The 21831-nt window shown below is 39.3% G+C and overlaps 1 protein-coding gene across 3 annotated transcripts in view; it reads right to left on the bottom strand.

The window, feature by feature from the left end:
- The window catches only part of ST7 (suppression of tumorigenicity 7), a 136643-nt gene that overhangs the window by 7509 nt on the left and 107303 nt on the right, over positions 1 to 21831 (bottom strand). For all 3 annotated transcript variants that reach the window (XM_059847149.1, XM_059847150.1, XM_059847151.1), the window contains 4 exons: positions 19857 to 19971; positions 11903 to 11975; positions 10247 to 10349; positions 2436 to 2586 (listed from right to left, as the gene is read on the bottom strand). In XM_059847149.1, coding sequence (XP_059703132.1) covers positions 2436 to 2586; positions 10247 to 10349; positions 11903 to 11975; positions 19857 to 19971 — 442 coding nt within the window. The remainder of the gene's footprint in view (positions 1 to 2435; positions 2587 to 10246; positions 10350 to 11902; positions 11976 to 19856; positions 19972 to 21831) is intronic.

The raw sequence follows: 21831 nt of genomic DNA, 5'->3' as shown, positions 1-21831 counted from the left end.
ATAGTGACAAACTATCACCCCAGACACTTCTGAAACTTGGTTACACTTGAAACTACAGACCTCCTGTACAGAGAACCTGACCCAAACACACTGGAGGCACTTGGGCTTTTATAGTTGTACTACAAATAAAATACCTTCAAACACATAGAAAGAAAGCAAGGGCAACTGACCATCTATTGTTTGTAAACTGTTGGTTAAAACTAGTATTTAATTACATTTAACTTCTCTGCCACATCTTCACTGGTTTTCACTTAGTTATGCAAAGATGCCAAGGTATGGACTAAACATGATTATTGGACACTGTGAAACCATTAAAACCCCTGGTTGTCCTCATGTGTGAGCAAAATTTGAACAAAAATTTTGAGGATTCGTGCACTGTTCGTATTTTTCTGAAGTCACTGTACAAAATGAATTATGGATTTTTCTGCAGAAGTTATGCAATGATATTCATTTACATCTTTACAGGCTATTATACAGCTATTAGCTAATAAATTACGAGTTCAGATTGCTGAATGTGGAGATAATAAGGAGAGGAATGTAGTTAGATGAGAATTCCCTATGTTGCCCTCAGGCACAGATAACTTGTTTCCTAAGTGGCAGGAGGACTGCAGGGCAGCCAGCTCCTGTGCCAAAACCTGGTCCTGGTACAAAGCCCTTTAGGGGCTCCCCAGCCTGACCAAGCAAAAGAAGATCTATTCAGGATTCCCTGCAAAGCACTGCTTTTACTGCTGGAATAATGAACCCTGAGCTACAGGACTTCTGCAACAATCCAGAAGAGAAGGAACACAGCGTAAAAGCAAATCACTGAAAATAAACCATTGGGAATGAACCTACGACAGAGAAAATAATAGACTGGTAGAAATAATGGGAAAAGAGCTGGCAGATCTGACAGAGAACAATGCAGCAGAGTAAACCCCAGGCAGCATGGGTATGCATTACTGAGCAAGGTGCTCCATACACCTAAAAATAAAACCAGTGGATCCTCAGGGAGCCTACACTGCAAATTAGGCAAGTTCAGGTCATTTCATACTGTAACTGACATAGTAAGTCACTTTTACACTGAAGGTATTATGTGCATTTCTTAGGAATGATCATGGTAACAAAAATCTTTTCTATCAAAGCTAAATGATGACAAAAAATGATGAAACACACCCATACAAATGAGTTGGTGTAATAACATACACAGAGGATGAAAAAGAACTGAATAAAGCAGAGCAGAAACAGGGAACTAGATTACACTAAATCAGAAAAAAGGCCAACAAAGGCTGATTACAATTTGTACTTTTAAATTCTCAGAAACCTGGTAAAAAACACATCTCAAAGACAGGATAAGATATATTAGAATGTCAGTATATGAGCTTTGGAAGTCATATGCTCCAACCTCCCACTCAAAGCAGGGTCATTTCCAAGCTACCTTGGATTTCTCAGAACTATGTCAAGCTGAGCTCTGAGGATCTCTGGGGCAGCAGATCCCACATATCCCTCTCACTGTGAAAATATGATTCTTAGGTCTGGATTAAATTTAACTGGTTTGAACTGGTGTGTATTGCTTCCTGTCCTTATGCTGGGCCGTTCTGTGAAGACTGTGACTCTCTCTTCCATATCATCTCCCTGTTGGCTGGTGGAAGACAGCAACTGGATCATCTCTTCACCCACCATAAGACTTCTCCAAGTTGAACAAAACCAGCTTCCTCAGCATTTCGTCCTATATAACATAGTCCAGTCCCCTATGCATCCCAGCAATCCTTCAATGAATTCACTCCAGTTTGTCAGTTATTAAAAAAGTCATAAAAATACAGCATTGCTTTATATTTCACATTAATATATACCAGTCTGTAAGGCACACTCGTAATTCCCAAATATCAAAGCAGAATCACAAAATGGTGTGGGCTGGAAGAGACCTTTAAAGATAATCTAGTTCCAACTCCACTGCCATGAACAGGGACACCTTTCACTAGACCAAGTTGCTTGAAGCCCCATCCAACCTGGTCCTGAACACTTGGAGGGATGGCACATCCACAGCTTCTCTGGGCAACTGTTCCAGTGCCTCACCACTCTTATTGCAAATTATTTTTTGTTTATGTCCAATCTGAATATACTCTCAGTTTGAAACTATTCATTCAAATAATGACAAACAAATCTCTGGAATTAAGTAAGTTAAATTATTATCTCCTTATCCAAGAGCAGGAAAATAAGTCTCTAAGAAGTTGGGTAATTTTGTTCAGTATTAAACAGTAAACACAAGACTTCAAACCCCTTTTACCCATTAAATGAAGTTCGTGTTTTCAGTTCAAATTTCAAATAGTTCAGTGCTGGTGAGGATGTAACAGGTGTCCAAAATTCTCACATACTATACTTGACAAAAACTATTATTTTTTCATGAAATTCAATAAAAATATTTTATTAGCTCCTTTGTAAGAAACAGGATTACTTACTGCCTTCCCATGTACAGTGTAAGAGGTTCAATGCCCCCTCTACTCTTTTCCAGTGTTGAAGATGAAAGAAAGCATATGCTATTGCTTCACTGTCCCCTCTCTTCAGAATATGTTCAGGGGGCAGAATTAGGCTTTTCATTTCTAGTAGATACTGAAATAAAAAAGCAGAGCACAATTATTGCAGAGGTAAATACAAAGCACAGAAAGCTGACTACAATTCTATAATGCACACTGAAAGGTCTATTTCCCTAAAGTACTTTTTCTCAAAAGATTTCATCAAATGCGCAACATCACCAACTGCACTTGAAGACAACTACTGAATTATTCCCAAAGACTTAGATATGCTGTCAGATGGTTCTGCTCTACAGCAGTGGTATTGGGACTACACAGAAATTCAAAATTAAACATCTCTCTTATTGAAGGAGATGAAAAAAGGGGCTCAAAGCAGAAAATGGAATTAAATTACAAGAGCTTTTTAATTAAAAGTGTTTATAATAAAATGAAGAAGACTTTAAACATTTTGATGCACAAAGTCTTTCTATAAGGAAACATAGAGGGCTCCTAGCTTGCACACAGGTTGCTACATTTACTGCACTGTCATTAACTGGTTGTGAGATCTGTGAACAGGCCAGCTTGGCAGCCACCTTAGCAGCTAATAACAAGTTACAAGGTAAAATGTTACAAAACATAACAAGTGCCTGATTTCCAGGGGTGAGGTGGGGGTAAAAGTATAGGACCTTTAAGCTTGCTACTTGTAACAGTTATTGAATGTGTCATTGAGATGAAAAGAACTACTGACTAAACCCACAAGCAATTTTCACAGAAAATTTCCCCATAACTGGCTCCCCCCACCCAGCAGAAGCAGACGAAACATACAGAGGGTTCATGACACAGGAAAAGATGGAGGTCTCAGACATTTTCCAAGCAGGTGATTTTTCTCCCTCCTCAATCCATGAACTAGACTAACAGGTAACTAGACAGACAACTAACACCACTTCAGCAGACATCCCTGGTGTTACTACGTTCCAGCTACCGGAGGGGTAAGAAACAGCAGAGGGTAAAGACACACCTCTTGCTGGCATCCTTTACAGAAAAGGAGCAACAGACAGAAAAGAAGCTGCTGAATCAGCTCTCGTTTGTCAGTTCTCCTGAGGAGTGAAACATTTCCCAGCTGTGCTCTGACTGCTCTTCCACAGCACAGGGAAACTGTTGCTCTCTTCCAGGATGCCCAAGATCAAACCCTCTCCCTGCCAGACTGTTCAAGTTAACACAAAAGGCAGCAGGTGAGTCAGCCCTAGCACAAGGCTGGGAAAGGAAAGGTATGGCTGATCCCTGGCAGTGAAGGAGGGAGTGGAAGGGGGAGGACTGCAGGACCCAGGGGCTGACAGCTTCCTACTGCAGGCACCCCTGAGGAGCAACCTGGCACCAGGGGCAAAAGGGGTCAGCATGGTGTCAGCCTTGCCCAACCCCTGATAAATGCTGGGTTTTGTGAACAGGATGTGCTGGTGCAGAAAAGAAGGCAAAAGAAAGGAATGAGGATTGAAAGTCAGCCTTGTGAAAAGGAAAAGGGCAGAGGGAAATGAGCACCAACAGCATGATTTAGGAGGATGTCCGAGAGAGTGTCACCCCTTTGTCTGATGGAGCTGTCATGCAGGTAAAGGATTTGGAGAGCTCATGATCAAAACAGAGAACTGTCAACCCTGGGGAATAAATAAATACCTCAAAGAGAAATCACATGTTTCTGATGTGGGTAACTATTAAAAGAGGAGAAACTGAATCAGCAATGGGAGTAGTTGAATATGATACTGGATTTTGCCTAAAGCCTTTCAGAAAAATCTGAAAGAGCTGCAGAGCAGGTGGATTAATGGAGGAAGTTGCCATTTAGTAGGCAGTCCAGGGGATTAAGGGTGATAGAGAGAACAGAACAAAGAGTTGACAAGAGGGAGGGAGCTGCCAGGCTGAGACAGATACAGCAAACGTTCACTGCCCTAATGAATGCCTCACCCTTTTAAAAACACACATTATACCTGTTGAGCAGAATGGAATACAGCTGCAAGAGCTGCAAGTTTCTACCTGTTTTATTAATTTAGAACATTAATTCTTATTTCCATATTTTCTGCAAAATTAAATGAGAAAATAAATTCTCAATATTCAAATATTTCAACCAAAGGAAAAAACATAAACAAACCCAATGACATGGGTTAGTAGGGAAAGAAAAAACAGGAAGGAATGTTGTATTTCCAGGAGCATTAAAAGAAAACGTGTTTTGATTCTAATGTATTGCTTGTTATCAGCAATCAAAAAGAAATCAAGTGGAAACAGAAGATGGAAGGATATATCTTGACACTTGCAATCAAGCTTAGTCCTCACTCAGTTGACTTTTCAGACAGTTAAATCTGCATTTCTCTCAGTTTCAGAAAGAAATTATTTTTAGAAGTGCCTCAGATCAAAAACGTGAACCCCTCCTCCCTTGTTACTGTATCACAGCTACCTTCCCAAACAAAAAGTCCATAACCTGGTTTGGTGATATTTAATAAGACCCCCATGCAAAGTTGTTAGGTGGCTCAAGACTCATTTGTGACTCTTAAATGTTTTTATTTGACACATAAATGACAGCCACAGCTTTTGGGCATACAAGCTGTTAATTAATTTATTCTGGAGGCATTTCCAGCAGAACACTGACTGTACACAGCCCCAGAGAGACCCTGACTGGAACACTTTGTACAGTTCTCATCAGGCACTTTGCAAAACAAAAAAGATCAAATTTCTCAAGCAAAGAAATGCAAAGGAATGGTTTTGGGAGATGGCACTTGAAGGCCTCCATCTACTCAAGTTCTCTGAACATTAGTAAAAGGTACCAAAAAGCTCCCTAGCTGTAACTAGGGCTTGATTGTTGTGGAAGAAGAGACATGACTGTCCATGAAAATGAGAAGGGTCTTGATGTCCACGAATACCATACCATTGGTGCACTGCTGTATTTTCAAGGAGAGTTCAAGAGCTCAGAGGGCATTCATTTATTGGCTGGCAGGGCTAAGGGTCTACCTAGAGGCAGCGAGGGCAGACCCCTTTTTTGGTAACTGCAGGCTACTGCTCCTGGGTCTTTCAGAGGCAGGACTGAGCCCCAGCAACCCCCTGCTGGGTTTCTAGCAGGTTGTCTGTGAAACCAACACAGTCCCTCTGAAACGTTTTGTATTGGACAAGGAGACAAATTCCAGGCAAATGAACTAAATAATAAAAAAAAAATCAAATCTTTCCTTAAAAACCATCCAATGAGCTGCAGTCCTCATACTGGCAATATAATGTGTGAACTACCGTCTTGATGGACTACTGCATGCAACAAACTTCTCCAGCTCCTGGAAAAAATCAGCCAAAGACATCTGACTATAGCTTCCAAGAGGCTGCTATTGCACTTAATCAAAGGCTAGACAAGTGCAGTCTTCTCTTGAGCCACCAAAGACTTCAGGGTGGGAATCTGACTATTTATAACTCAAAATTTCCAAAGCCTTTATTCCAGAACACAGCCCTTGTTGTCACAGAACTAACAGGGACACAAAATCCAATCATAACACTAAAATTCATACTAGTAACCTACATCTCTTGACAGACTCCCTATTAACTCTATCTCCTGATACACTGGCATCCACCCAGATTGAACCACAACCTTCACAATTTAAGTAATAAAGCATCAATACCTTATCAATCCTTTGAAAACACAGAAAAGAGGGGAGCTCTCTCTCATCCTGACAGAACTCTGAACCCAAGCTTGGTTCCACTTCAAAGGGAGAATCAAACAACAGGCTAAGTAAGAAACCTAGCTAAGAGCTAGGCATTCATGGAGGAAATCTAGATGGTAAGACCAACATATCTCCAACTGCATTTTATTTTTCAGGAACAAATGAAGAAGTTTAACTAACTAGAACAAGAAATAAAATGCCATCACCATCTGGACTTATCATGTTCCTTTAAAAAATGAACCAGCTCAGAAACAAACAGCCTAGAAAATTTCAGCTAGATTGATCTCTTCACTCTTGTGGCCAGCGACAGGACTTGTTGAGCACTGGAACAGGCTCCTCAGGGAAGTGGTCACAGCACCAAGCCTGACAGAATAAGCTTTTGGACAATGCTCTTGGGCACATGGTGTGACTCTTGGGGATGGTGATGTGCAGGGCCAGAACTTGGCCTTGATGATCCTTGTGGGTCCCTTCCAACCCTGGCATTTTCTTTGATTTGATGATTCTTTGACCCAGCCTCAATGACATTAGAAGCAAATACTGGAGTAGCACAATGATTCCTGCTGTCATGAGATAGCTCAATTAGCCATTTGCCACTGCATTGCTCTGGCTTGGATTATTTTTTGGATTGTCTTTTTTTGCTTTTTCAGATCCCTCTCTTCTCTCCCTCTAACCTAACCTTTTTTTTTTTGGCCAAAACCTATATTTAGGAGTTACAGTGTAACAGTAGTTTTCATGTACTTCTACAGAGGGCTTCTGGGCCAGTTACAGGACAGTGTGATAGATACAGCTCAGCTACAGCCATTCTGTGCACGTACAGGAATGTGTTTTAATGAGCATTTGGAGAATGACAATGGACCTTGTACACATGAAGTGCAACAGGGTGGAATTCATACTTCTCTTGCTTAAATCAATCGAGTATACATGATCTATTTCACAATATTGACAGCTCTCTGGCTCCTAATTCTCTCCTGCTGGGAGTGCTTTTAGCATTCCATATTACTCCAATGACCTTTTATAAAATAAATCAACCTAACTCAGGCAGGTTTCCTTCTTTTCCTCAATTGCAGAGTTTGACGCTGAAATTACAGCTCAGGTTGCAAACAGGCAACAGTCACTCCTGCACCTGTGACAGCATCCCTCCAGGCCAGAATATGAGAATTTAACATTGTTTGAACAGGAACTCACATTTTCCCAGTGGGATGAACAGCATCCCAAGCTTAAGAAAGTTCCAAAACACTGGTTTCTACATGCCTAGTGAAGCCACTTTCAGGTCACCTTTCAAATTCTCATTGAATTGGTTGTAATTAAGAGGTTTGTCCTTTCTGCTGGAAATACAACAACAAATCAGTGTCTCACTGAAGAGTTAAAAACTCTCTCAAACATATCTCAAATAGTTTCTCTGTAATATCATGGGGTGTGTGGAACAGATTAATTTCCCATCTGGTCTATGAATTTGTTTGCATTATTTGTTTCTATTAGCAACTACAACTTACTAGAAACCACACAAGCATACGGACAGACACAGTTCTTACTAAGAAAATCGAAATAAAGAAGAAAAAATTGAGAAGGAATGCAACAGAGAACAGATGAATCTTCAAAGTGTTTAAGTCCATGGTTTGTTACATCCATTTAAGAGATTGTTTATAGACAAAATTGGCATTTCCTAAAGTAATATCAATATTTAAGTTGTCTGATTGAAATGCAGGATACTTCAGCAAAGACTCTCTCCAAATCAACTCAGCTCCTGGCTTACATACAAACCCATACAACTGTGTGCAGGACATACTTTTGGCTCACTTTTAACAATCAGATATATGGACCATCATCTGTTTTCTCTTAAATGAATACCTCTAGTCTCATACAGCACAGAAAGGAAGGGAGTGCTTTTCAGGAGGAGTCTGAATGAAGGGAGAGAGCTCTGCAAATCAGTTCAGGAAGGGTGTTCCACAACTGATAAATGTCCAAGAGACAGCTATGGTAGCTTATCAGCATTAGCTTTTTATAGTCCTGTTACGTACAAGTAGGGAAGCCCCAATCACATATAAATAATATTGATGAAATTGTGTGTCTGTGTATACATATACCTTTTCCCCCAACCACTCCACAAATTATGCACTCTTCATGATATAGTATGTACATAAAAACCCCTCTGGAATCACAGCTTCAGTGGCATGACAACCCTGTTTAACTCCTAAATTTTTGTGTAGTATGTTAAATAATTTGTCATATTTTGTAGTTTATTTCTTCCTCACTCTGAACAAAAGACTCACTAATACTTAGATCCTAGAGAAGCACTGATCACAACACATTTGTTTTGTGGCCCTGTCAGATTTCTTGTGATGCTGCTTGCTAAAACTTATCCCCATTCCATTAAAAACAAATGGGATATGACTTCAATTACAACTGAGTGGAAGTTGAGGTGTAATATCCACGCACTGCATAACATTATAACCAAAAATGAACTTTCACACCTTAAGGTAATAGCAGCAGGAATGAGTGTGAAATCAGCTGTATATTAATCTGTACCAGGCTATTCTGTTTTAATATTATAATCTGATCTAAAAGAACCTCTGGAGTCTGCACCTATCATCCTACCTTGTCATCCTGGTAATTTATGTTTCACAAAGGTTTTCAATTTCAGAGTGTCAGACTTTGAAAAATAGAGGGAACCAATTAACAACATGAATTTAAAAGAGACTGTGATGGAAACATTTATCAATAGCATGGAGTTAAGTGAGGAAAATGGAACAGGTTCCCAGGGACTGCTCATGACAGGCTGAACAGGCATTTTTCCTTGGCAAGATCTCCAACTGGGCCTCAGTAAAACATTTAGAAGGGTTCACCCAGAGTGGGACTGCACTAGAGTTAAACTGGCAACCGGGCAGAAGAGAAACACCAATGGTTGTGCTGTTGCAAGAACCATTGGGGTGGAAGAAAGTAAACAGAGAATGCCTGGAATCAAGCTTCATTTAAGATACTACTTTTATGGTATGGCGCAATAATAGAAGCTCAGCTAATATTACAAAAAGACTCATTCTCACCTAAACTTTGATGTCTAAAAGTCAGGCTTTTACTGGAGAAGAGTTACTCCTTTCATATTCACTGTAGAAACACTGAGGAGGAAAAGTCTGTCTAAAGATGTCTCAGGCAGCTCATTCCTTCCACTGCCTGCAGATGGAATCTAGATGATTTTATTAAGCCAACAGCCTAACTTTCAGGCAGCTATTTAGTGGTTGGCATTACAGACAAAGGTCACAGAGAAAACATTTAATTCTTGCAGTGCATGAGAATTAACTTTCTGCAATCCATGTGTACATATGGAAAGGGGTTTGGGTTTGTCTTGACCAGACTTGGTGTTCAACCAAGGCTCCCCAATGACAAGGCTCCCTACATTAACACATCCCAGTTTTCCGCTGCTCACTTTCAAAGGGCAACGCTAGCCCAAAGGTTGGTGGGGTGAAGTTCAAAGGCCAAAAAAGGTCCCACTGCCAAAAATATCTGCCTTTAGCCTTCAGCAACCTCTTGGCAACATTCTTACTGCTGAGATACAAACCCCAGAGAGCAGGTATGGGAATTAGAACACAAATCTGTTTTGTTTTTTACTTTGCAGCTCTCAGCAATTCTTCCTCTCTAAGCTTTGCATTCGCAGAACTTAATGACAGGTTGCTGCATAAGGAATTACTAATGCAACTTATATGAAGTACACCATGAACTCCAAAGATAGGTTCTTTTATACAGTGTGCAAAAAACATTTTCTTACGTAGAATCATCAAAACAAATAAAATATGCTAATTTGAACTAGAAGATCTTTAATAACTAACTTGCAAATAATAATCTATCCTTATGCATGAGCTGCCTGCAGCTCAGCATTTGGTGAAATCCACATCAGTTAAAATTTCAAGTTGCACAGTCCTGAACATGACATTGCAAACCAAAAAACTGTGCATACTATCTGCTTTTCTCCCCTTTCCATTGTTTGCTCACTTTTCCACAACATCACTCATTACTCTAACACAAAAATCAGGAGTTATATCCTCAGCAGTGTTAGAGCTACAACAATGTTTTTTCAATACTCACTTTTGGCACATGTGGATTAAATTCTACTGCTCTGTGAATAGCTTCTACTGCATTCATCTCTGCAGTACTCAGCCCTCGCCTTGAGGCAGCCTCTGGAGAAAATCTACAAAAGCAAAGAAATAAACACATTAGGTCAGAAATGCTAGTAAGAAACAGTCAGGAAAGGAATCTAGAACATGGGCCCATGTAACCAAACTGAGTAATTTTCCTATGCTCTCCAAACTTCCATAGCAAGTGGAAACTCTGAGTGATCTATTACATCAAGGCCAATAAAAATCCCAGCAGAAGCGGAAAGCATGTTTGCATCTAATCACGGCAGAAAGTCAGTTCAAACAGTCCCTGCTCTGTCACTAACCTAAATTCGCTCTAGGTACCTTGCTAGGGGCATATTCAAGGCTGAAACTGCAGGGAAAAAAAAGAAAATAAAAGAAAAAATAACAAGACCAAAAAACCAATGCCAAATTATTGTTGGAGGGTTTATATTAAAAACAGGTTTGGGGAAGTTTTAGGAAGGTTCCCAACCCAATGCCCCTGGGTCAGGCTGAGATGGAAGCACGATGCAGCAGCAGTAGCAGGTGGTCTACTGGCTGCAGCACCATTGAGGGTAGCATGCCCAAACTGTGGGCAAATCATCTGCCCCAGTGAATAAAAAACCAGACCATGCAATCTCTTTCTCACCTCACACCCCACGGCTAACTCCAGAGCTGTACTTGGCAGGCAGACACCACAGGGAAAGCTGTGACAACCTTAGCCCTGCCCTCCCAAGCTGGAGTCGCTGTGTAGGGAGGAAAGATGTTGCAGTAGGTACTGGCGATCTACAGGATAAAAAGAATGAAAGAAAATTACTTAGATCTTGATGTGTACATACACTTTAAAAGCAAAAACTGTCAGGATGTCAGTCAAGAAAATGGCTTTCCACTCCACTTGCTTTTCAGCTTTAGGGGGCATTCGACCCTCAGGTGCACAGACACAACTCTGCCTGAGATTTGTGTGAAGGCATCTGAGAGCAGAATGGGGGTTTTTGAGCTCCATCTCACGAGGAACTGAGCACCCTTTCTGAGAGGGCCAGTGCTCTCAAGTCCACAGGCATCAAATAGATGTGCTCAGCACCTTGGAAGGTTGAGACCCAAGAGAAAAACATAAAAGGAATTAACAGATATCTGTGTCTCTAAAAATATGAACGCCATCTACCCCTCAGAATCCCTGATTTAATAATGCTAAATCCACCTGCCGCTATTTAATTACATGAGCACTCTGCTGGCAGCACTTGCAAAATGACATTGTTACCAGGGCATCCACATTTAGTTTTTACCTTTTTGGGGTCAGGTTTACACAAAGTTGAAGAGGTTCAGCCACACAACCCTTTTCAGTTGCATCTTCACTATACTATCTAGGAAGCCAAAGCTCACCTAGACAGTATATATAAAACCGAAACAAGAACTGAATTTATGCTATTTCTCTTCTTTTCTTCTTCCTTAGCATCTCAAGAGCAATGTTTGATCACCACAAATATTTTATATATAAAGTCATTTTATCAATTTACCGCAGGTCTTAATTTTCCTTCTAAATCAGCAGATTGTTAGGGTGTGGGCTCAGCTAAGAAAAATCTTACATTAAATCAGGAATTTTGCTGGAATGTGGTTCTTATGCACTTACTTGTCAGAGACAGCTCTGGCTTTGAGCAATGCAGCTGTGTAGCATATTGTTGCTGATTTTGGTAAACTTATATCTGTTGGAAAGAAAGGAAAAAAATTAAACATTTGAACACTTAAAAGTGTGCAGAAGAAAAGTGTTTGACTGATACTTTAGAGTAAGCATGACATAAACAAAATTAGTATGTGAACTCAGAATACTTTCTCATCTTGGGACTTATGCTGCCACGTCACATGGATTTTTAAATTTCCACCTGATATACAGGCTTTAAAATGTGTGCTAATGACCTCTGGAAGTGCTACTTAAACAGCAACTGGTATCATTAGAGAACTAATTCGAAGAGTGACGTGATAGAGGCATAATGAAAGAATTCATTACTCCATGGATAAATACATAGATAATTTGAAATACCTGGATTTTTCCATAGTTCACAAAATATCTAAGTAATACCTGAGGGCTATCTACTTCACTCTTCAAGTTTTCACTGAGAAGCATCTGTCTAATATGAGTATGTGACAGCTGTACAAGTTAAGGCAGCTATTCAAGTAATAATGGATTTGACTTGCAAGCAACCAACCAGTAGATTGACTGAAGTTCAAAATCTACAGTAAAATAAGGTGTTTTGCCTCTTAAGAAAATATTGGACCAAAACACACATTCACCAGACACTCTCTAGCCATTTTATCCTGTTCCAGAAACACACAGGACCCATGAACCTGACTTACTCAATTAGTTAAATTATACATATTTTCTAAAAGCGAATTGGCACAATGCATTCAAAAGGTAGAGAGAAATGCTGCTTAACAGACTTGAGTGATGCATTTGTTCTCACTGTTACAGAGAATTCCACATTTTTAATCTCCTGGTGTGATCCTTGGAGATGTCCTGTGCAGGGCAAAGAGCTGGACTCGATGATCCTTGTGGGTCCCCTCCAACTCAGATTATTCTGTGATTCTGTAGCAGTCACATATTGAGACTGTGACCCAGCAGTCACAGAGACTGAAATATTCCAGCATTAAAAATTTAAAGATAACAGCTACATGAAAAACACCCCAAACCACAACAAACCACATCCACTAAAGGCTGGATTCTGCAAACCCTTCTGTACACGCCAATAACTTCCTATGGCAAACAGGAGACACAGCACAGCAAACACAAGGCACTGAGGTAGGTCCACTGTAGAAGTGAGGAGCAGCTAATCTGACTGTTGCTCTAAGAAACTATCTGTCCCTTGGTTTGTCATTAAACTTGATTAGAAATACGAAATTAAGATGATGACTTGGTTACTTCAGGATTAACAGACACTTGTTATTCACTGAACTCATGTGCCTTGCAAGATAGGGCTCCAGAAGGGAGTTAAACAGAACATGCAAGTCCTATCTCAGCAGTCACCATCCTTCACTTACTAATAACTAAGCAACCAGGCTCAATGTTATTCTGTGAGACAGAAAACACTGCCAGAATGACTGTGGCACTTTGAAAAGGCTACCTGTTAAATCCTGTTATCTTTTTATGCATTTGCACTTCAAGTATGAGACGTACAGATCCTGCTGGAGGCTTCCCTATAATATATTGCAACTATAATTTCACTGGAGTATGTAATTGCAGTGACTAAAGTAATTAAAATCAGCAGCATGCAGAGCAATTTGGATGACAGATATGTTAATTACTCCAGTAACAGAAGACAACTACAGACACAGGCATGAGCATATCTTTAGTGACAGGAAGAGAAAATATTTCTGAACACATCCAATAACACTTTTTATATCAAGTTTTCCTTAACATCAGGAGTTAAAAGTTATTTCCAGCCTTTTAAACATATTAAAACAGCATCACAAAGCACTGTCTTCTAACAGACAGTAAGTGTTCCTGAGCTGGAAACATCTGTGCACATAGATTGCAAGATGATTCAAAACGAACAGCTGGCATCTGCAAGGAAGAGAAATGTGGTGAGATGAGCTAATGCTCAGATACACCATGGGAGGCCTTTCTGCAGAAGAAATGGGATTTCTCAAAGAATGCTGTGTTCAAATCTTATCACCCATGGCCAAGAACAGAAAAAGTAAACAGAAGGATTGAACTGTTTTTGTATCAAACAAAATGAAATAAAGACTGAGAGAAGATTTCCTATGCAGACCCTCATGGAACACCAGGAGAGAAGAAGGGTTGCTCAGGTAAAGGACAGCACTGGCACAAGGAGAAAGAGTTCAGAATTAAATTTAGGCTGCAAACTAAAACAAAATCTCTGTGAAATGAACATTTGAGGGAGATTTCCAGGTAGAACAGCAGGGCCAACTGGCCAGAAAAACCAACTAATTCTAAGATGGAGCTTGCTCAGCTCATGGAAGGGGCAGTATCATGCAGGGAATGCAATAGCAGGGGCCCTGATTCACCCAGGAGGCCTCTTGCAGTACTATGCTCCTAGAGAGCAAGCAGCACTTGTTTGAGGATAATATTTATAGACTCCTAGCAATGGAAGAAATAGATAAAAATGTTCATGTTTATCATAGAACCACAGAGTGGTTGGAGTTGGAAGTGAGCTCTGGACATCATCTAGCCCAGCTGAGACAGCCCTAACAGGTCCATGCCTGCTTGCTTTCAAAAGTGTTTTTCTTTTTGTTTGCTGCATATTAGACCAAAAGTATTTGGTCCTGCTATATGCTGGTCTGTGACTACAATACTTTAAAATAATTTTGGCTTTATCTCCAAAAATTCACCCTCATATTTTATAGAGAGGCATAAACAATTTTGTCTGGTAACAACTTGAATTTAGCAAGGGAATTGTGTCCAAACTAGCCCTAGGAGATATGTACTCTGTCAGAACCAAAGCGAAGTTTTAATAAATGATTGTGTCCAGCTCTCTGAGCCATCTGGCAAAATATCTTCATATATACTGTTTCCCACCCTCCTGTGATTACTTGTGGAGCTCCCACAATGTGCTGAAAGATGTGACTGCTATTCTGTTGTCAAATCCATCAGGACATTTTTGCCTAATAGAAACTGATGTGTCAATCTAGAAAAGACTCTCCTTTCTTATTGCTTGTATCATTAAACAGAATACAAAAATCTAGACTTAATTTATAAGAATTTTCTTTCAATAAGCCCCAGTCATGTATGAGGAGGGCTGGGAAAGTGAATTCTTACAATTCATTTGCTTCTTAAGCAGTTGCTTATGAGACTGAACTGATGGAAAGATGCTACAGATAGGCAAAATATGCAAAATATCATCTAATATGGTCATGGGATCTATTCTTCTTATCAATAGCAACCAAAAGAAAAAAACTATGACTCTGGATATGGAATGATGCAACATTCCCTACCAAGTCAGGTAGCAGAAGGCTCTAAACATGAAGAGACAGGCACGTTGCAATTGCTTTAGTCATTAATAACTGCAAAAATATAAGTCACTAATCACAAATTATTCCCAATTTTGCACAGGTAGATAGGAAGAATTGCTTATAGATTGAGAGCACTCTAGCAAATAAATATGTGCAGGCTGGATCAGTGATGACAGAAGAGAGACGCAGTCATCTATAAAGACACAAACATTAAGAAAGAAAGTGAATTAAGCTGAAACAAATGGTTAAAAACAAGAGTAATGTGATGGAAATCATTAAAGAAAAGTATGAGATGAATATCAGGGGAAAACTATCAGAAAGTTCTAATATCCCATTAGAACACTGATCACATTTTCCTACAAAATGTAGTAGAAAACACGCTGGAGGGAGCACAACTATGAATATGGTGCTTATGAAAACCAGTCCTGATTCTCTGTACTTTTGGCATTCTTTCTCAGTAGTGGGAAACACCCCAATCAAACATAGCCCCTATGGTACAGTGGGAAAACCACAAGTAGCCTTTATTTTTCCATAACCACAACTAAAACTTATACTATTCAGATATGGAAAGATTTAAAACTGCTGATTTTAAACATTTCATATGCCACTCTTCTTGACAAGCATTTCAGCGACCAAGCAAGTGTCAGCCACTTTAACTTGACCAAGTTCAATCCTAAATGCCTGTAGAGGGGAAGGAATCATTTCTGCTTAAGAAAGTTAGAGCAAGACTAGTATAATTATTTAAGACTTCTTGTGCTTTTGCACAAATAGGCAAAACAAAAAATGGCACAGAATCATTTGGTAAAAAAAAAAAAAGAAACCAGATGGTATGAACAGACATGAACTGTTGCTGAAACCTAGCTGAAGTGACAAGTGATTTTGATATGGAGGAAGGAAATCAGTTCTTGCAAGCATAAGCTGGAAAAGATGTGATAGGAACAAAGACAATTATTCTCTTGATATTACTGTTACACAAACTGGAGGTCTTGATTTGTGTCTCTTGGAGAAGGGAGATTAGATTTTGGTATAACCATAACTAAAAGGAACTTTCTCTTAAGATATCTCTTTCAAAGAAACAAAAGGGTTATAAAATACTGTATATGAGGGAATGGCTGCTTCCATGCTTCCACTTGCTACATCTTTAACTCTGAAGAAAACTCTTCATTGCACTTGGAATACCCACCCAATTAGCTCCACCAGGCAGAATATCTCCAAAACCTCAAATATAAACGTGGCAAGTAATGAAACTATCTTACAAAGTCGCTGGAGACCATAGCTAATGTAACTGAAAGCTGCATGCAATTTCTTCATCAATCTGCAACTCTCTACAAAAGGACTGCTTTCAATATAAATAGAATTTACATGCATAATCTGTATGGACAATAAGAAATTGGACAGAAGGGGGCAGAGAAAAGAGAGTAGCCCTTAACTGGCTACATTTTAGAAAAGTCGCTTCACTGTGTTAACTGCTACGATTTCACTATGTTATAAGTATTCCCAGAAAAAGAAGTCTCTGTTTCTAAAGTTGTCTTGGGTTACAAGATATAGCTGGGGGTGTGTATTCTATTGCCATCTGTTAGAGGTGGAGCAGTTACTTTCTGTTAATTGGGCAGTTTTCTTTATCTCTTCCACAACCAATCCTCCCTCCAGGAAATATCTTCTGTTAATGAGAAACTGAGTGTCACTGCATGACTGATAAAACTACATCATTCCACTGGGAGATGCTCTGCCCAGGGGGAGGAGCCAAGCATTCCTACCTGGATATAATCTGAGATTTGGAACACCAGAGGAGCCGCCTTTTCCCACTGGATTCCCAGAGGAAGAGCAGACCCATCTACACCCCTACCAGACCTTCAAAGGTTTGGTACAGGCTCACTGCTCCAACAGAACCACACCTGCCACTCCAGGTGGAGGACTGCAGCCACCATTTAATCAGATTGCTACCAACACCCTGACCAACAGGGTGTCAGGTCATATTCTGACTTTGCCAGTGGATTTTTTTTGTACTATAACATTTGTATTTTTAATTTTCTTATTAAAGAACTGTTATTCCTATTCCCATATCTTTGCCTGAGAACGCCTTAATTTCAAAATTATAATAATTCTGAGGGAAGAGGTTTGCATTTTCCATTTCAAGGGAAGCTCCTACCTCCTTAGCAGACACCTGTCTTTTCAAACCAAGACAAAAGTGTTTCTTCAAAGGCCTGCAGTTTGATATAACACTAATTTGAAGTAGGATTCTGCTTGAACAAGCTGTTACCAAACAGAAAAGCGTCAAAGCATAGAGCAGAATGAGATCTTTTGTATTTAAACCACATTTTCTTTCTGTGTGTCCTTTGCTCTAAAATATTGTCTCAAGTGAACTCTTCATGTGGGACTCTGGCATGGTAATGGGGTCTTTTTCCTTCTCTGAGGAGGTATGTGAGGTATGTGAGAGAGGAATCTGTGTAAGATGTTCATCCTGCAAACCAGAAGACTTTTAGTCTCACTGGAAAACACTTTTAAAAATGTACTTTCAAAAATGAGGCAAGGACAGGTTTAGAGAGGAACCACTGCATCACTAAGATTAAACACAGAGGCATCAATTCTTTCTAAACCTGACTTTAAATCGCCAGAAATGTCTGAGTTTTCACACAGTGCCCAGGTTATCACTTAGTATCTATCAAAGCAACTGGCTGCCCAGGGAAATTTATAAATCAGTTGCTCCAAGCATCACTACAAGCAGACCAACTCCCCCAGCCATAACTATTTCTGCTGTAAATAACATGGATATGTGTTAAACCAGAGCCAAAAATATTTTCAGAATTCAACAGTATTTAGGTCATCCTCACTCTATTGACAGACACTGAACTCTGAAACCATAATGATGTAGCTCAGCAACAGTGCATGCTGTTCCACTAATGAGACCCTTTTTCCATGAATAATGAGTATGGACATCAGCTCTGTTGCCAGGTACATAATATAAACACAATTTAACACATGGCTTTTGGTAAAGCAGTGCATCTGCTTGCAGAGGCTGAGGTTTCACATGATGTGGTCCAAAATTTTAGCCCAGGGTGGGAGCAGACTGCTCGAGGAAATAATTTGTTCATATGTTATCAAAATACAATAAATCAGGTTTGGTCTTAGTCAAAAAAAAGCAGTGGAGTGGGACCAACAGAAACTGAAGATAGGAAAGTATAAATGAGTTCAGTGTTTTATATTCCAATAAATCTTACAACACATGAAGCTGATGAGTTCCAAAATGAGCTGAGACTCCCTGAGACAGGCCTTCTGAGACTCATGAACTCTAAGGGTTATACTGGTTAAGCCTGTGTTTGCTGAGTCCTTTTGCAAACCTCTTGCATACACACACCATACCAAAGTGTGAGCTGAAACTGCCTATGCTCAAACAGCCAAAGTAAGAGCTTTATTCTTAGAAGTCTCATTTGTTCTGACTCTATCATATGCTTTTGAGAAAATGAAACACACTTTCAATTTTTATCAACTTCCATGACATAAAGTGCTGCCATGGTATTGTTTAAAATCAGGGATCAGTGCTTTCAGTATGCCAAAGTAGAGCTCGCACTGGAGTTTAGTCTTGAGATTTGAGAATACAGGCTTAATAGCCTGTTCTGTCACAGTTCTGCTATTTCCCAGGACTATTACCTCATAACTACATTGAAGACTAGAAAGTGCCAACATACTGTGATGCCTGGGGAATAAAAAACAGCATTTCTACTTATTTGCTTTTTAACATGGCAAAATAAAGAACTCAGGCATCTCTCTCAGCATCACAGGAATTACTGAAATACAAGAAGATACTAGAAAGACTCTGACGTTACCACTTTAACTGCCAATTTCTTCAGTCAGACTAAGTACAACCAAGATCTCTTCCAGAGTCATTACTGCTACTGAATGGCAGTATTCAAGGGCCTTGGTGACATTCTGATCTCTCCTTAGAATGATTTGACTCCAAAAAGAACTGAAAACATTTCAGACTGGACTGGTATGAGTGATTATCACTGATGTTGCTTGTAACCAGCTGCTTATTTATGTTTTTTTAATAGCCTTCAAGTTTAAAAACCTAGAGCTCCAGCAGCTGTGATTTGAACATGAAAAGAATTGCAGTGCAGCATAAACCAATGTCTACTGAAAACCAAAACAAAATAATACAAAATGTTCACCTAGTCTTCTGAGCTTTCCAAAGTTTCCCTATAAGAAATGAAGTCTGCTACTCACTAGACTGCTATGAAGTTAAATCAGTGTTCTCTTCCATGCTACTAAGTCAACAATCCTGTAAGTCCAGGGGGGAATTGATAATCCTTTCTTCAGAAAAGGTTTGAATAGCATGCAATAAAAATTCAGCAGAACCTGAACAGTCATTCCTTAAACATCAACAGAAAACAAAGAAAGCAAAGGGGAGCTGCTAGTGAGTGCCATCACCCTGATTTCAGCATAGGCTGGCAGAAAAAAATGCACAGTATTTAATCTTTGGATAAAGGATTGTGTAAGGGCATGTATGAAGCTCATGCCTATCAACTTAATTACAGTGTTTCATAAATATTAGGAGTTTGACTTAAATATATTTCTTCTGTGTGTATCACCTTGAGAAAATACAAATACTTATTTGAACTTACCATCATACTTTGCTAAGACTGCCTGGACGTCTGCATATGCCTGCAGTTCCAGCAAAGCCTCCAGCAGGTTTTCGTGGATGTTGAACATGCTGAGCAGGGGAAACTCCTTCATCAACTACAAGCAATAACATATAAAAGGGTTAGATTATTAAAATGGAGAAGGGTTTTTTGTTCAAAATGCACTGAAATAGACAACACCAAATTAAAATTCCTCAGTTCTCCTTGCTCTTAGTTCTTTCCCAAAGCTCACAATTACCTCAGAAATTTCTGAGCTCATAATGGATACAAGGTCAGGTTCTTGTCAAGACATGCTTGTACAGGATGTAATTAGTCAAATCCAACAACCCAGCTATCTGAACACATAACTCCTTCAATGAACAGGCTTCTTCAAAGTAAAAAAGAGTTATTGTTCTGGGGAAGAATCCTCACCAGAGTACTGCCAGTGTACCAGTAGTATGTAATCCAGCACCTCTCTGGTAAAACCATAAAATACATTAAAAAACTACAATAACATCAAATTAGAGATGTTACATATCTACTTACACAGAGAACTTACATACATGCAACCATATTATCAAGTATGTGATACCAGGATTTGTAATTGTTTATACTTAAGAATGCAATTGCAACAGTGGCCAACATAAAAAAAAAGAGAAAAGAGAAGAAAAGAGAAGAAAAGAGAAGAAAAGAGAAGAAAAGAGAAGAGAAGAGAAGAGAAGAGAAGAGAAGAGAAGAGAAGAGAAGAGAAGAGAAGAGAAGAAAAGAAAAGAAAAGAAAAGAAAAGAAAAGAAAAGAAAAGAAAAGAAAAGAAAAGAAAAGAAAAGAAAAGAAAAGAAAAGAAAAGAAAAGAAAAGAAAAGAAAAGAGGGGATAGTAACAATAGGAAAGGTAAAGCTTATGCAAATCAAACACCACAACCAAGGAATACATCATGTATGATAAACAATCTTTTCACACATAAGTGTCTTCACTTTATTAACTAAGCCCTTGAGAGATATCAGGAATTTGTTTTGAGATACCTGCAGTTTCAGCATCTCCATATCAAATGGATGAAGCAGATACTCAAGCGCATCTCTTTTTAAAGTCACATCTATAAGAACCATCCATGTTTTTTACTGCAGAATTGATTAAACAATATTTTTTATTGTCAGAGCTATTCTCTAAAGAACTGAAGTGTTAAAGGATCCTTCCTTCCTTGTGTCCCCTCTATGGTTGTTTAACTGCTTTTGTGATGTAGATTCAGCACTAGGAAGTCCCTGACAGTGAAGAACTGGGGTAGCTGATATTACCACTGCTTCTCAGGAACTTGCAGGGAAACACTAAAATTTACAGCCTCTCTGATAGGGTTCATGAGAACAGAAATACTGCAACATGCCAAGTAAAGAATATGATTCAAGGTCAGCCTTGCTCTATTTGAAAATAATAAGCCAGATCTGAAAACTCTGACAGTTAATAAACCTACCTTTCAAGATGTAAACAGTAAAACTGATGAGAACCAGCAAATCTTAATCTCACAAACAGATAAGACAAAAGTAAAAAGGATTGAAACGAGGGATGGATATTCACCAAGAACTTCAAAAAATGAGAAAAAGGTAATGCATTGGAGCTTCTTCACTCTGTTAAGAAAAGAGACCTTAACAGGTAAACAGAGAAGCAAAGCACAAACTATTTCTTTCTTGTGAAATGGTCTGGTATAAGCTAATGCAGGAACTATTCTGACCTTAAGGCTCTAAATTTGTCTGTCTGGAATAGCATTGACTTTGCTGCAGTTTGAGGGTTATTAGAAGATGACAGGCAAGAATGGCAGTGTTTTATTTAACTAGTTATATAAATTTCTGGTGAGAATTAGGATCACTGAGAGAGAAGCTGAAAGAGGCCCCTGAACTTTTCATGTTAATGGCATGGGCCATAAATTCCCAGCTTCATTGGTAGGAGCTGAACCTGTGAAAAAGAGAACAAACAAAACTGCAAAGCTT

The sequence above is a fragment of the Haemorhous mexicanus genome, chromosome 5 (assembly GCF_027477595.1).
Source record: "Haemorhous mexicanus isolate bHaeMex1 chromosome 5, bHaeMex1.pri, whole genome shotgun sequence".
NCBI classification, from domain to species: Eukaryota; Metazoa; Chordata; class Aves; order Passeriformes; family Fringillidae; genus Haemorhous; species Haemorhous mexicanus.
The sequence above is the reverse complement of the archived record's forward strand: the minus strand, read 5'-3'. Positions and strand labels throughout refer to the sequence as shown.